The sequence below is a fragment of the Sinocyclocheilus rhinocerous genome, unplaced genomic scaffold (genome assembly GCF_001515625.1).
Source record: "Sinocyclocheilus rhinocerous isolate Xijiao unplaced genomic scaffold, SAMN03320098_v1.1 scaffold860, whole genome shotgun sequence".
Taxonomy (NCBI): domain Eukaryota; kingdom Metazoa; phylum Chordata; class Actinopteri; order Cypriniformes; family Cyprinidae; genus Sinocyclocheilus; species Sinocyclocheilus rhinocerous.
In genome coordinates, this window is record NW_015638565.1 from 200,401 (window position 1) to 213,744 (window position 13,344).

At 35.9% G+C, this 13,344-nt stretch overlaps 2 protein-coding genes and 1 pseudogene across 2 annotated transcripts; 2 read left to right on the forward strand and 1 right to left on the reverse strand.

The window, feature by feature from the left end:
- The first annotated feature begins 869 nt into the window (after positions 1-869).
- LOC107749729 (macrophage migration inhibitory factor-like) lies at positions 870-3,406 on the forward strand. Its single transcript, XM_016564871.1, has 3 exons — positions 870-1,160; positions 1,860-2,032; positions 3,170-3,406. The coding sequence occupies exons 1-3, from the start codon at positions 1,053-1,055 to the stop codon at positions 3,234-3,236; spliced, it is 348 nt and encodes a 115-aa protein (XP_016420357.1). The 5' UTR covers positions 870-1,052; the 3' UTR covers positions 3,237-3,406.
- A 513-nt stretch (positions 3,407-3,919) lies between these two features.
- On the reverse strand, positions 3,920-5,822 carry LOC107749728 (selenoprotein H-like; annotated as a pseudogene).
- A 1,392-nt stretch (positions 5,823-7,214) lies between these two features.
- LOC107749782 (polyribonucleotide 5'-hydroxyl-kinase Clp1-like) lies at positions 7,215-13,299 on the forward strand. The gene is made up of 6 exons (XM_016564956.1): positions 7,215-7,524; positions 7,618-7,895; positions 7,988-8,095; positions 10,896-11,015; positions 11,118-11,255; positions 12,511-13,299. The coding sequence occupies exons 2-6, from the start codon at positions 7,620-7,622 to the stop codon at positions 13,204-13,206; spliced, it is 1,338 nt and encodes a 445-aa protein (XP_016420442.1). The 5' UTR covers positions 7,215-7,524; positions 7,618-7,619; the 3' UTR covers positions 13,207-13,299.
- The last annotated feature ends 45 nt before the right edge of the window (positions 13,300-13,344 follow it).

Consider the following 13,344-nt stretch of genomic DNA (forward strand, 5'->3'; position numbering starts at 1 on the left):
ATAAGCTCTTTACCCTGTTGCTAAATGCTGTGCACTATTACAGAGGCAAATGTTTGCAAGATATATAGCATAAATATATATAATATTTATAAATATTCTGTTATGTTATCAAGATGCAGCTTTTGTCAATTATGTTCCAAATCTATGGAACACATTAACAAGGGAATAAAGCCAGCTTACTAAAAAAAAAAATTTTTTTTAAAGAAAGCTAAAAAAAAAAATTATTTTTACTGCAGCTAGCAAATTATTTTTCTTAAGTATTATTATGTTGCCTTTTATTATTATTATATTGTTTTTTGTTATGCATTTTATGTATAATAATTTTATCTTTTCTTATCATTATAAAGTATAGTTCATTTTAATCTTGTTATATTAGTTTTGGTATTTTTTAAATGTGAAGTATTTGGTGACTATTGTAATATAAGTTTATGATAATAATTGTTATTATATTTAATGTTGTTGTTAAAGTAAATGTTTCAGCAGTGTTTTTGAGGGCTCTTAACATTGTCAAATAGACTATCCCTTTCTGCTGTTCTTCATTCCACTGGAATTTTTATAGTCTTATTTCTACAGCATTACAGTCTTATTTTTTCCACTTTTCTCTTGGCTGTTATTTGTATAATACTGTTTATTGTATAAATATTTTACTTTATTGCATAATACTGTTTATTTAAAAAAAAAATTGTAAAAAAAAATTGTAAAAAAAAAAACTAATAAAATTAATAAACAAAAAATAAGAAAAAATGTTTTAGAGTAATTAGTCAAATGAAATGTCGGCTAATGTAACTGTCTTCGGTTGTGCACCATGCTTCTGCATCATCATGCACTTCTAGGACTGCATGCGCCAGCCGAGCAACGTGGTATGCTAACGGGTCTGCACTGCCAAATCTTTATTTGGGTCATGTGGTGTTTTACGGTAGCCTAGAAGAAGTACTGGCATCGCGGTTACTTAGCTTATTCAACCCGGGGCTCACATCTGGATACATTCCCGAAGGATCCTTCCACCGTGCACTATTTTGCAGTAGACCAAGTGCTGTCTCTCCGTTGCAGTCATGCCGATGTTCGTGGTGAACACAAATGTTGCAAAGGACGCGGTTCCTGCTGAGCTGCTGTCGGAGGCCACGCAGGAGCTTGCCAAAGTAATGGGCAAACCCGCGCAGGTGAGCAGACTGCATGTTTCTTATTTCCTACAAATCGAATGACTTTTTTTATTAGTGGACATGGAATGAGGAACTAAGTACTGTCTCGAGACAATGAAACATACAAGAGACTTACTCTACAGTTATCCTCTTAGCTGTAGCTTAAGTCATGTTGGACTTTTCATTGTCTTAACGTTAAAGAGATCTAGGCATCATACATCATCACTATTATTTGTCTCGAATTAAGCTTAACTAGTAATGAGAAATCAGTCTCATTTCAGTGAACCATGCTTTCGAACAAATTGTTTCAAAGAACCAGTTCAAAAAAAAAAAAACGATTCAGTGATTCTTTTACGTCCTGACGCAATTACGTGACCGCGTTATACCAGATCCCCCGTGTGTGACATTACATACATTTTGCTGTTTACTAGTATTACAGTATTAAAAGTGTGTATTTCAGTTCAGTGTTTTTGAGCCATGTATCGATTCATAAAATAAACTCATACAAAAAGTAATTTGGAAGCTTATAATAAGCCAAAATTGCGTTTACATGACACGAAATTAATATACATTTTGTTTTGAAAATTTAGACTCGAGAACCGCTCGGATTCGTGAATGAATCTTTCAGATCTGTTTCTTTGAAAAGAAATAACTCATCAAAATAACTGCATCATTAACTATTTACCCTTGTGTGTTTCTCTATGTATTGCTGCATGACAGTACATCGCCATACACATCATCCCGGATCAGATGATGATGTTCGGGGGCAAAGGAGATCCGTGCGCGCTCTGCTCTCTCACCAGCATCGGAAAGATCGGCGGCACGCAAAATAAGCAATACTCCAAACTTCTTATGGGCTTGCTAAACAAACACCTTGGCATTTCACCTGACAGGTAAATCCATGTATTACAGCTGTCTGTCTTTTGCACTTAGCAGAATATTATGCACAAATTAAAATTTCAACTTGCAAATTTCAAATGAATTTCAGTTGTTACAGTTTTTCTCGATTGCTTAAACACATTTCTTGAAATTGTGACTCCTTTTCTCGAAACTCTAAACACAAATCCATAACTTCTCTCCCAATTCCCCATACTTCCTATTTTCAGGTCAAAATGAAGCTCTCCACTCAAAACTATTCCATTTTGCTGAAAAAACAAACAAACTTTGCCCTCAGACATGACACACAACCCCTCAAAAACACACACACTACAGCACACTCTTACACACTAGTGAGATCAGTTCATAACACTGTTGCAAAAACCTTCTGTTGGCAATCAGGTATCATTTTACAACTCAATGTCTATTACAGTATACAACATAATTAGAGCAGATACATGTTACAGCAAATATAACAGATACAGTGAAATTCAACAATAAGCTTTACAGTAAGAAAAGATTATTTCATTACACTGCTGTAAAGAGATCTTACAGTACAGTAGAAGAAAAGCAGCTGTGTATTTCATCAGGAATAAATGTACTTTTACCCCGTCCCCTTCAGTTTTCATTTCCCCTCCTCTTTGTCTCCGACTAGTAGGATTAATTTTCCAAATCACATAATGACCTGTGCTCCTTTTTATATCATCCTGAGATTCTGACTGGTGTGTCATCAGTTTTGCTACTTAATGTTCACACATGGATAAATGTGTGCTGTTTGAGTTCATTTTGTGATTCTTGAGGTAGTTATATTGTGTTTGTGTTTTCTAAATGAGAACATGGTTAAACCTGTGCAAAATGATGCCGTTCTTGTGTAGAGTTTTGCAGAAAATACTGAGCAAATTGAAGCGTGTGTGAAAACAAAAGTTAAAAGTTTTGAGAAACGTGTCTTTGTTTCAGGAACTGTATGAATGGTTTGGAAAATTGTGTCAAACGAATCAGTTATAGTGTGTTAGCAATCGAGAAAAACTGTAATGTGCGTATGCATGCATACATACTAATTTAAGATATACCTTTCATATTATGGGTTGTTTTGTATGTGTCAAATGCAGTTATTATTTGTTTATTTTGTAAAACCTTTTTGTATTGTTTTTCAGGATTTATATAAACTTTGTTGATATGGATGCAGCTAATGTGGCTTGGAACAGCACTACCTTTGGATAAAGAATATAGATTTATGATCCAATATAAGGTGGCGGTTTCTATTCCAGCTCTACTTGGAGAAAACCTGTTGGGAGCATAATGCTATCAGTCAATTAAATCTTAACACACAGCACTTACTGCTTACAGCAGACAACATCTCCCTTTGACAATAAAGCTTTCTTTAAACTGCATTGAGATGTTTTTGTTGGTACATGCCTCTTTAAAGCACAGATGTTTTTACAAAATCATAATGCTGACAAGGGGATTGTATTGTTATTGGCCATAAAATTAAATGGTAAATTAAATTAGATATTAACACATAAATATCCAAAATAAAAGAAACCACAACATACTGGGCAAATGAAGTAGCTCAGCATTAGACTTACGGCATCATGATGAATTGGCAGCATTTTTAATTCTTGAGCCACACTTCCAATGTTAAAAATCTTGTTTTAGGCATGTCTTAGTGTTTGAGTCTTAATTTGTGTGCTACTGAACTGTTTCTGTACTTTGATTTCATAACTAGCCTAGCAAAAACATCCTTTTGAGAAATCAGCAGAGGGGAAATACATGCTTCAAAAGATTATAAAAGGCACAGTGGCATATATATATATGATGTGAGACCACACATCTGTCTGAAATATTTTAGCCACAATGAGACTATATTCTAGACTACTTTTGACCATAATGATGCAGATAAAAGGTAGATCATGGTAGCTTTATTTGTATAAGTCAAACAGGAAAAAAAGACTGACAAAACATTAACATTGAGTACAGAGACCAGTAATAGTAATCTAAAACTAGTCATTTCAAAATAGAACATGAACAAGACTTTGAGAGTTTAACAGGAGAAACAAAGCAAGGTCAATTATCCAGTCCGGAACAGCAGAGCCGATCATCAGAAAACAGACAGAGAGATTTTCCCATTAGTCTATTTACATCATTATGCATCCAGTGTCCAGGAACAAAGATGACTTGACTAGAGGGAGAGAAAAAAAATTAGGAAAATTAATTTTATTGCCATTTACAAAGCTATAATTTGTTAAAGACATGTTAAGCGCAACAGACTCGCCTGTCTCCTTATAACCTCTACTTGCTCTTCAACGCTTCCTTCAGGGCAGAAACCACTTCAGCAGGATCAGGAAACTTAAGTTTGCGTGGAGGACCCTTCTTAATGCCAGACCACAAAACAACCTCTGCTCAGGAGAAAGAAATACAGAGGCAGCATATGTAAAAAAAATAAATACAAATTCGTTGGACAGCCATAAAATGCAACCTTTGTTACTCGATGCAGGCAGCTGAAAGAAGACATGACTGAATACTGCTTGGGCTTCTTTCCGTGGCAGGCTAACCTTTGTCTCCCTCCATCAGCGTGACCTCAAAGCTGTTCCGCCGAGGTTTCTGAGGATTGAGCACCACACGAAGTTCAGGGTGCGAAGCCGCAAGTGCCTCACGCACACCTTCCGCATTCCGCCCATAGACCCGTCAACTTTTGCTGTAAAACATTTAGAATATGAACATGACTCAAATATAAGGGTGTCTTATATATAATTAACTTTAGGGGGTATTTCTACATCTTTTTAAAAATCTTTTAAATTGTTTTAATATTGCAAAAACTGCTGTAAATAATTCACAAAATATTGGTACACAATAAACAGTGCATGAACACATTTTCAATAGCTAGCCATGTGACCTCACCAATGCTCAATGACGACCCTTTGTCCTGTTTCTTCATCTTTATTGTCTACTCCATCAAGCTTTTCCTTCTTCTCCCCCACTGCAACGGTTTCTGCATCCACGTCAGTTTTACGCTTCCGACCACGACCTGCATATTAAGGTGGATATTATATATATATATATATATATATATATACACACACACACGTGTGTATGTGTGTGTGTACCTACTTAACCATATTTTGGGGACAAATTTGTACCCAAAAGTGAGCTAAACCTGACAAAATCTCCAAAAACCTCCCTTTGGGGACGTCCTCATTTGTAAAACTGGTATAAAAATAAAGTAAACAATGTTTGTTTGTTTGTTCTTTATTGTAAAAATGCAGCAAGTTTTCTGTAAGGGGTAGGTTTAGGTGTAGGGTGATAGAATATACAGTTTGTACAGTATAAAAACCATTACGCCTATGGAATGTCCCCATTTAGATAACTAAGTAAACGTGTGTGTGTGTGTTCATATATATAAAAAAGTATTTAATATGGGCAACAAAGACTGAGATTGTAAAGCGTGACCTTACACAAGCAGCTCGACTCCCACTGAAAAAGCATAACGTGACAAACAAGAAAACGCAATCTGCTAATGTGATACGCAGCACAAAAGATTGAAGTAATACACAATCTGTTTCAGTGCAATGCAATATTATATATATATATACATTTTATTATTATTTTTTTAATAAGGCTACTACGGATATTTCATAATGACTGGTTAACATTAGAAACTCATTACGTTATCGACTACTGCTATTACATGGAAGTTTCCAAACATGTGTTATACGCACCTGATTTGGCTCGCGTCGCCATTGCTACATCACAGAAGACGCGCGGAGAGTTTGGCGGGTTATGTTGAAAAAAAGAAAGTAAGCCAGACTGACAGTGCCACCTTTTGGTGTGGAAAGTTTCTTGTCTATTATATGAAGGACTATCACAGTCCAAGTCTTTGCAGTCTCACAAAAGCAATTTTTGAAGTTGGCGTGTAAAATACTAAAAATGTCCTGGTATAGGGGTATCATGGATTATGTCATTGTTTCAGTATGATAGATAATGAGAAGAGTTGCACTGCCTAGACATGTTTTAATTTAAGAACTACAAAATAGCCTATATCAAAATTGGACAAATATAAATAAATACCTAAATTTATTTATTTATTAGCATTTTTACAATACTGTACCTGTGAATAAAACAGAAAAATAGGAAATGATAAAACTAGCCCTGGCTTTCCTTTATATATATTTTTTCAAGATCAAAGTTAGGTTCTATACAGCATACTTTAATGTACAGACTTAAAAAGAAAGAAAATTTGTTTAAACTTTTAATTTGTGGTAACATACAGTACAGTATACAGTTCAGTACAATTCTAAGTTTATTTTTGAAATTTTGACAATTTTGCTATTTTATTTCTAAAATGGGTGAACTTGGGGTTGACACTACTTCATATTTCTGATGAATATTTCAGCCAGCAAGTAACAAAATAGAAGACCCAATTCCTTATATCTTTTTCAGTGCATCTTCACATTAGATGTTCATTCACTCCAACAAAATGTTGCAAATAGTGAGAGAAAATACGAGTTTTATTTAAGCACTTTCATCTCAAACAACATATTATTCACTGTAAACATGTACTATGATTTGACCATTTTTATATCTTACATAAGAAAACACATATGTTGATGTGTCAAGAGAACATGCTGTGCATGTTAAAAATGCTACTGATACTGACTAGCTTTTTACCACAGGCAGTAGAAATAATTGTGCACCTCAGAATCATTCCCATTTTTCACCCTATACTGCCTACAGTACCAGATCATAAATAAACAACTGTAGTTCCACTTAAATTCACATTATTATCCTGAAAAAATAATTAATACAATAATATCTTCCAAAAAAAAAAAAAAAAAGTTTATTGTTTTACTTTTATACCAGACAGTACAACACTGGAAAAAACTTGACAGCATAGCATTTAAAAAAACAAAAAAAACAAGCAAACCCATGTTAGATCTGTTTATTCTTTGTTTTTATTGAACAACGACGAAATATGAGTCACAGGTACCGAACAAACAAACATCAAAAAAAAAAAAATAATAAAATAAAATAAAGACGGGGGAAAAACGTCAACACATGCAGATTATGTATAATACGTTTAGTAAACTTAGTCTTATTGTTCAAAAATTCACACAATTTCAGAATCAAAATACGTACATTATTTACAATACAGTAAATAACCATAACTGTACACTGTCAACTGCATGTTGAGAGGATCTTGGTCATTGACCAACCATTGCATGACATCATCTTCGCGCGACACGACCTCATCAGTGTGGAGTCGCTGCTGTGAAGAACGGAGGGACAATTTTCAAATAACAAGACGAAGTTTAAACAGTGGATGTTTGGAAGAGCCTAGACATGTTACGGTATATTAAATAATATTATCTGCCCGACCTCCATCTGTTTATAACTATATTCAACAGGCTAGCGTTAACAAGCTAATACTACCGGAACAATACTTTATTTGACAAAATTTAAATAAAACACGGTATTTGCCGAGATAAATCACAGAGGGAACGAGTTCAAACAGGTATAGCACAATAATTTGTTATTTTCCTCATCTTTAAGAATACAAGTACCTAGCTATATAGCCGTTTTTGAACATCCAATTTTTCTATCACAGCCATGACTGCAGAAGCCCCAGAAAAGTCAGCGGAGGAGGGCCTGAGTTCGTCAGGCAGTGCTGGGACTTCAGGTACACGATTTGATCTGGAGAGAGAGACAGAACTGCGTTTTGAGGTCGAAGCAGGAGAGCGAGTACAGCTCGAGCTGTTGTCCGGTCTGGCAGAGGTGTTTGGATCCGAACTGAACCGGAATAAGAAGTACACTTTCGGACCAGGCTCTAAGATTGCAGTTTTCACCTGGCAAGGCTGCAGTGTGTCGCTTTCAGGCAAGACGGAGGTGAGAGAGGTTAAAAGGATGTCAGTGGATGTCTATAATAATGACATGGAATGCTAAATCAATTCAAACATGTCTTTCTGCCATAAATATAGGTGGCTTATATCTCCAAAGATACACCCATGCTGCTGTATCTCAACACCCATGTAGCTCTAGAGCAGATGAGACGTCAGGCAGAGAAAGACAACGAGAGAGGCCCTCGAGTATGTAAACAGACATCCCAAACAATTCCTTTCTAAAAATTGGGGATGGTAAGAAATTAATACTTTTGCTTAGCAAGGATGCATTAATTTATTTTTTATTAAGTCATTTATTAGACGCTTTTATCCAAAGCGACTTACAAATGAGGACAACAGAAACAAATCAATTGTAGTATTAAAACAACTAAAAACAGATCCAAAACTAAAAGCTAAAACTTTATAAATACTACCTATACACATTTAAAAAAAGAGATTAAATAAAAATGACAAATGCATACAACAAAATTTCAAAACTTAACATATAAATGAAAAACAAAAAATAAAGCTAAAAACAATTCAAAATATTAAAGAACAAAAGGTATAAGAGTATAATAATGATTCTAACATAACACTAAGCCAAACACCAAAAAAACAACTACATGTGTGTATGTACAACCACACACACACATATATACTGTATATGTACATACACATTTATAAATTATATATATCATTTCCATTTAGTTTGTTGAAGTATTAAAATAACTCAAACTAAATAAAACTAAAAACTTAATAAAAGACCTATACAGACATAATAAATTCAGACATAATTGAACTAAAATTAAAATAAATAACAAATACAAATAATACAAATCAAATGACAGTAGTTTCAATAATCCTAAAAAATAACACTGCCAGACTTACATGCTAAAAAACAACAACTTACACATAGTAAGAAATGGTTATAAAAACTGAAACAGAAGCGAAACTAGTAGGAAAGAGGAGAAATAAAAAGCGATACTTATCCTTTGCCGGTGTCCCTGCCCACTGCGGTCAGGCCAGCCTCCACCCCGAAAAACACGGGACAATTTGTTCAAAAATTACAGTAAAAAGACATTAAATGTTATGAAAGATTTCGATTTCAAATAAATGCTGTTCTTTTGAACTTTTTATTCATCATAGAATCCGGAATATTTCTTGACTGACAAATCAGCATGTTAGAATGATTTCTGAAGGATCATGTGGCACTGAAGAGTAATACAGTAGGTATGGAAAAGAATCACCCCCTTTAAAATAATAAAATTTTGTTGCTTTGTAGACAGACAGTTTTTGTTTTATCCAGCTGTATTTACTCAGTGCAACTTATAACATCCAAGTGAATGATATAATAATGTCAGAAAAAATAAATCACAGAGTTGGAAAAAGGACCACCCCCTTGTGTCAGTATTTGGTTGATCCTTTTGATTTAATTACGGCCTTTAGTCTGTTGGGATGTGTCTCTACTAACTTTGCACATCTAGACTTTGCAATATTTGCCCACTCTTCTTTGCAGAACTGCTCAAGTTCAGTTAAATTTGATGGTGAGCATTTGTGGACTGCAGTCTTCAAGTCATTCCACAGATTTTCAGTGGGGTTTAAGTCTGAGCTCTGACTAGGCCATGCAAGGACATTCACCTTTTTCTCCTTCATCCACGGTGTGCTCCGTTTTGTTGTGTGCTTTGGGTCATTGTCATGTTGGAAAGTAAACCTTCCCATTGACAACTTTCTGGCAGAGGGCAGCAGATTTTCCTCAAGAATTTGATGGTATTTTGCCCGATCCATTTTTCCTGGCGTCCTGACACACCAATACCAAAACACCCATAACAGGATATTACCATCTCCGTGCTTCACTGTAGGAATGCTGTTATCTGGATGGTGAGCTGTATTGGATTTCTGCCAGACATATGCTTGGGTGTTGAGGCCAAATAATTCAATTTTAGTCTCATCTGCCTCAGAATCTTCAAGGTGCATTTTGGCAAAACTCAGTCGTGACTGCATGTGGCCTTTGAGGAGTGACTTTTTTTTCTTGCAACCCTCCCATATAAGCCACATTTGTGGAGAATGTGATATTGTTGTCGCATGCACACAATGACCACTCTGTCATAAATTCCTGCAAATGCTTCAGAGTTGCTGTAGGCCTCTTGATAGCCTCTCCGAGTAGTTTCCTCCTGGCTCTTTCATCCAGTTTGGAGCGACGTCCTGATACAAGGAGGGTCTGTGTTGTACCGAACACCTTCCACTTCTTAATAATAGATTTCACTGTGCTTCTAGGCATTGATAAAGCCTTTACATTTTTTTGTATCCATCTCCTGACTTGTGCCAGTCCACAACTTTATCCCGGAGATCTTTTGACAGTGCCTTGCCACCCATAGTTGATTGTTTGCTTCAGTTGCACTACCAAGGACTGAAATGCTCCAGGAAAGCTCTTTTCATGCTGAGCTAATCAACATGACCACAGCTGATCACAGTTGAAAGTCAAATGGCTTTGTGTGCCATTGAGAAAGTGATTAGCTACACCTGATTGAGTGTACACGTCATTTAGGAGTGGGTGATCCTTTTTCCAACTCCTTGATTCTGTTTTTTTATATTTTCTTTCTGACATGTTGGTATTATATCATTCACTTGGATGTTATAAGTTGCACTGAGTAAATACAGCTGGATAAAACAAAAACTGTGTAAGTCTTCAAAGCAAATTAATGTGATTATTTTAAAGGGGGTGATTCTTTTCTTGACCCACTGTAACTGGTAAAAATTCGGCTTTGCCATGACAAGAATAAATTAAGTTTTAAAACAGAAAAAGTTATTTTAAATTGTAATCAAATTTCACAGTATTACTAGTATAATATAAATGCAGCTATAATGAGTGTAAGATACTTTCTTAAACATTAAAAAATCTTACCAACCCCTTATGATCTTTTGAATAGTAGTGTATATTTAACGTAACAAACAAATGTTTTTGACATCTCTGTGGTTAATGATGGTTAAATACGCTTTGTTGTCGTAGGTAATGGTTGTCGGACCAACTGATGTGGGAAAGTCAACAGTATGTCGAGTGTTGCTGAACTATGCTGTGCGACTGGGACGAAGACCTACACTGGTAGAACTGGATGTCGGTCAGAGCAGCGTAAGTAAATGAAGCCTGAACGATCAGTGCAACATCTGCTGAACATTACAGGCTTGTAAGAAATGAAGCATTATATGTGTGTTTAACTGTTATTGTCCGTAGGTCTCTGTGCCTGGAACTATGTCAGCTCTGTGCATTGAGCGTCCTGCTGATGTAGAAGAAGGCTTCTCTGTGCAGGCTCCACTTGTCTTTCACTTTGGCTCTACCACACCAGGAACAAACATCAAACTTTACAACAAGGTAATGACAAAATTGCACCTAAGGGAGTGTTGTCTTTACACTTCAGTGTTATACTGAGCTTTGGCCCGTAAATTATTAGAACAGATTGAGCTTGGCCCTAAACAGAAAGTACCAAACTATCCTGGCACTGTTTAATCAATAATAGCAAGGAGAAGATGCATTAATCTTTCCCTTAATGCAACTATAAAGTCTAGTTCTTCTGCAATTGTTAATACAAAAACAATAAAGTCAATTTCTGTAGCAGCAACTGAAGGAGAAGTAGTACTCCCCAGTTGCATGATGACGTGACAATAATGAATCATCTTTTGCATGTTTAAAATCATTGCACAGCAACAGCAGTACTGGTATTACTAGAATGAAAGTGTTTACTTCACTATCATATATGTATGTTCCTGGTTCTTGGTCCATCAATGCATGTTATTCCAAATTTAAAAATGTATGTCTTATTGTCTTTTATTTTTAAATGAATAGTATGTACCTACTGTATTCAATATTTCATACTGCTTTATATAATATTAGCAGGTTAAATGTTACTTTTTTTTTTTGGTCAAACCTGCAATATTTTGGGCTGCTTAAAGAAAAAATATTCCTTCCCTATAGTCAAATACTGTCAGATTATAACACACAACCATTCAAACGTTTGGAGTCAGTACAATTTTTTTTTTTTTAGAAATGAATACTTTTATTCAGCAAGGATTCATTAAATTTTCAAAACTGACACTAAAGATGTATACTGTTGCAAAAAATATATATATTTCAAATAAATGTTCTTTTGAACTTTCAATTCAGAGAATCCAGAAAAAAAAACAGTATCACAGTTGTTCACTAAAATATTAAGCAGCACAACTGTTTTCAATGTTGATAATAAAAATAAATGTTTCTTGAGCACTAAATTATCATATTAGAATGATTTCTGAAACATCATGTGACACTGAAGACCATCAAAAATTCAGCTTTGCCATCACATGAATAAATATTTTATTGATAGTAATTTTAAAGTGTAATAATATTTCACTATGCTTCTGTTTTTACTGTATTTTTGAACGAATATGCAGCCTTGATGAGCTTAAGAGACTTCTTTCAAAAATATTACTGACCCCAAACTTTTGAACAGTAGTGTATGTCAGATTACAGATGTAACATGGGTTGCGAATGCCGTTTTTATGTTGACTTTAAGTTGATTCAGTATGCATCATCCAGATATATTAATAAAATGTGTTTGAATGAGTCTCTTTTTTTCTCTTTGGGTGTGTAGCTGACTTCAAGCCTTGCAGAAGTATTTTCCCAGCGCTGTGAGGTGAACCGCAGGGCTAGTGTGGGTGGCTGTATAATCAACACCTGTGGCTGGGTCAAAGGTTCAGGCTACCAGGCTCTGGTCCACTGCGCTTCAGCTTTCCAGGTGGATGTTGTGCTAGTCCTGGACCAGGAGCGTCTCTATAATGAGCTTAAACGTGACCTGCCACACTTTGTACGTGTCGTCCTTCTGCCAAAGTCCGGCGGCGTGGTGGAGCGCTCTAAGGACTGCCGACGAGAGACACGGGATGAAAAGATCCGGGAATACTTCTACGGCTTTCGTGCAACTTCCTTTTACCCTCATGCCTTTGATGTGCGTTTTTCAGAAGTGCGTATTTACAAGATCGGTGCACCCTCAATTCCAGACTCCTGTCTCCCTCTGGGTATGTCCCAGGATGACACCCAGCTCAAACTCGTCCCAGTCAGCCCTGGCAGGGATTTAACCCACCATGTGCTGAGTGTGAGTTCGGTGGATGATGATGCCGAGGTGGGTGCGGGACAGAGCAGAGGGATTCTAGAGAGTCCTGTGTGTGGCTTCATAGTTGTGACAGCGGTGGACACACAAGCTCAGGTGATGACGGTACTCTCACCAGCACCCAGACCGCTGCCGCGACACACTCTGCTCATCATGGACATTCGTTTTATCGACCTTAAATGAAGCATATAAGTCTAGCAGAGATCTCCACTCAAAAGGGACACTGTGTTATCACATCTGTTAAGTTCTTACAAAATATTTATTTAAGGGCAAATTTTAATGATTTTGTACATAAGAAAAAAAAACTTCTGTATTTTTTCT

What these genes read in the sequence shown, in the direction of transcription:
- LOC107749729 (XM_016564871.1), top strand. Translation starts at nt 1,053, where the DNA reads ATGCCGATGTTCGTGGTGAACACAAATGTTGCAAAGGACGCGGTTCCT. An exon ending in TAATGGGCAAACCCGCGCAG is followed by an intron (nt 1,161 to 1,859) that starts GTGAGCAGACTG and finishes GCTGCATGACAG; the next exon opens with TACATCGCCATACACATCAT. An exon ending in CTTGGCATTTCACCTGACAG is followed by an intron (nt 2,033 to 3,169) that starts GTAAATCCATGT and finishes ATTGTTTTTCAG; the next exon opens with GATTTATATAAACTTTGTTG.
- LOC107749782 (XM_016564956.1), top strand. Translation starts at nt 7,620, where the DNA reads ATGACTGCAGAAGCCCCAGAAAAGTCAGCGGAGGAGGGCCTGAGTTCG. An exon ending in TGGATGTCGGTCAGAGCAGC is followed by an intron (nt 11,016 to 11,117) that starts GTAAGTAAATGA and finishes TATTGTCCGTAG; the next exon opens with GTCTCTGTGCCTGGAACTAT. An exon ending in ACATCAAACTTTACAACAAG is followed by an intron (nt 11,256 to 12,510) that starts GTAATGACAAAA and finishes TTGGGTGTGTAG; the next exon opens with CTGACTTCAAGCCTTGCAGA.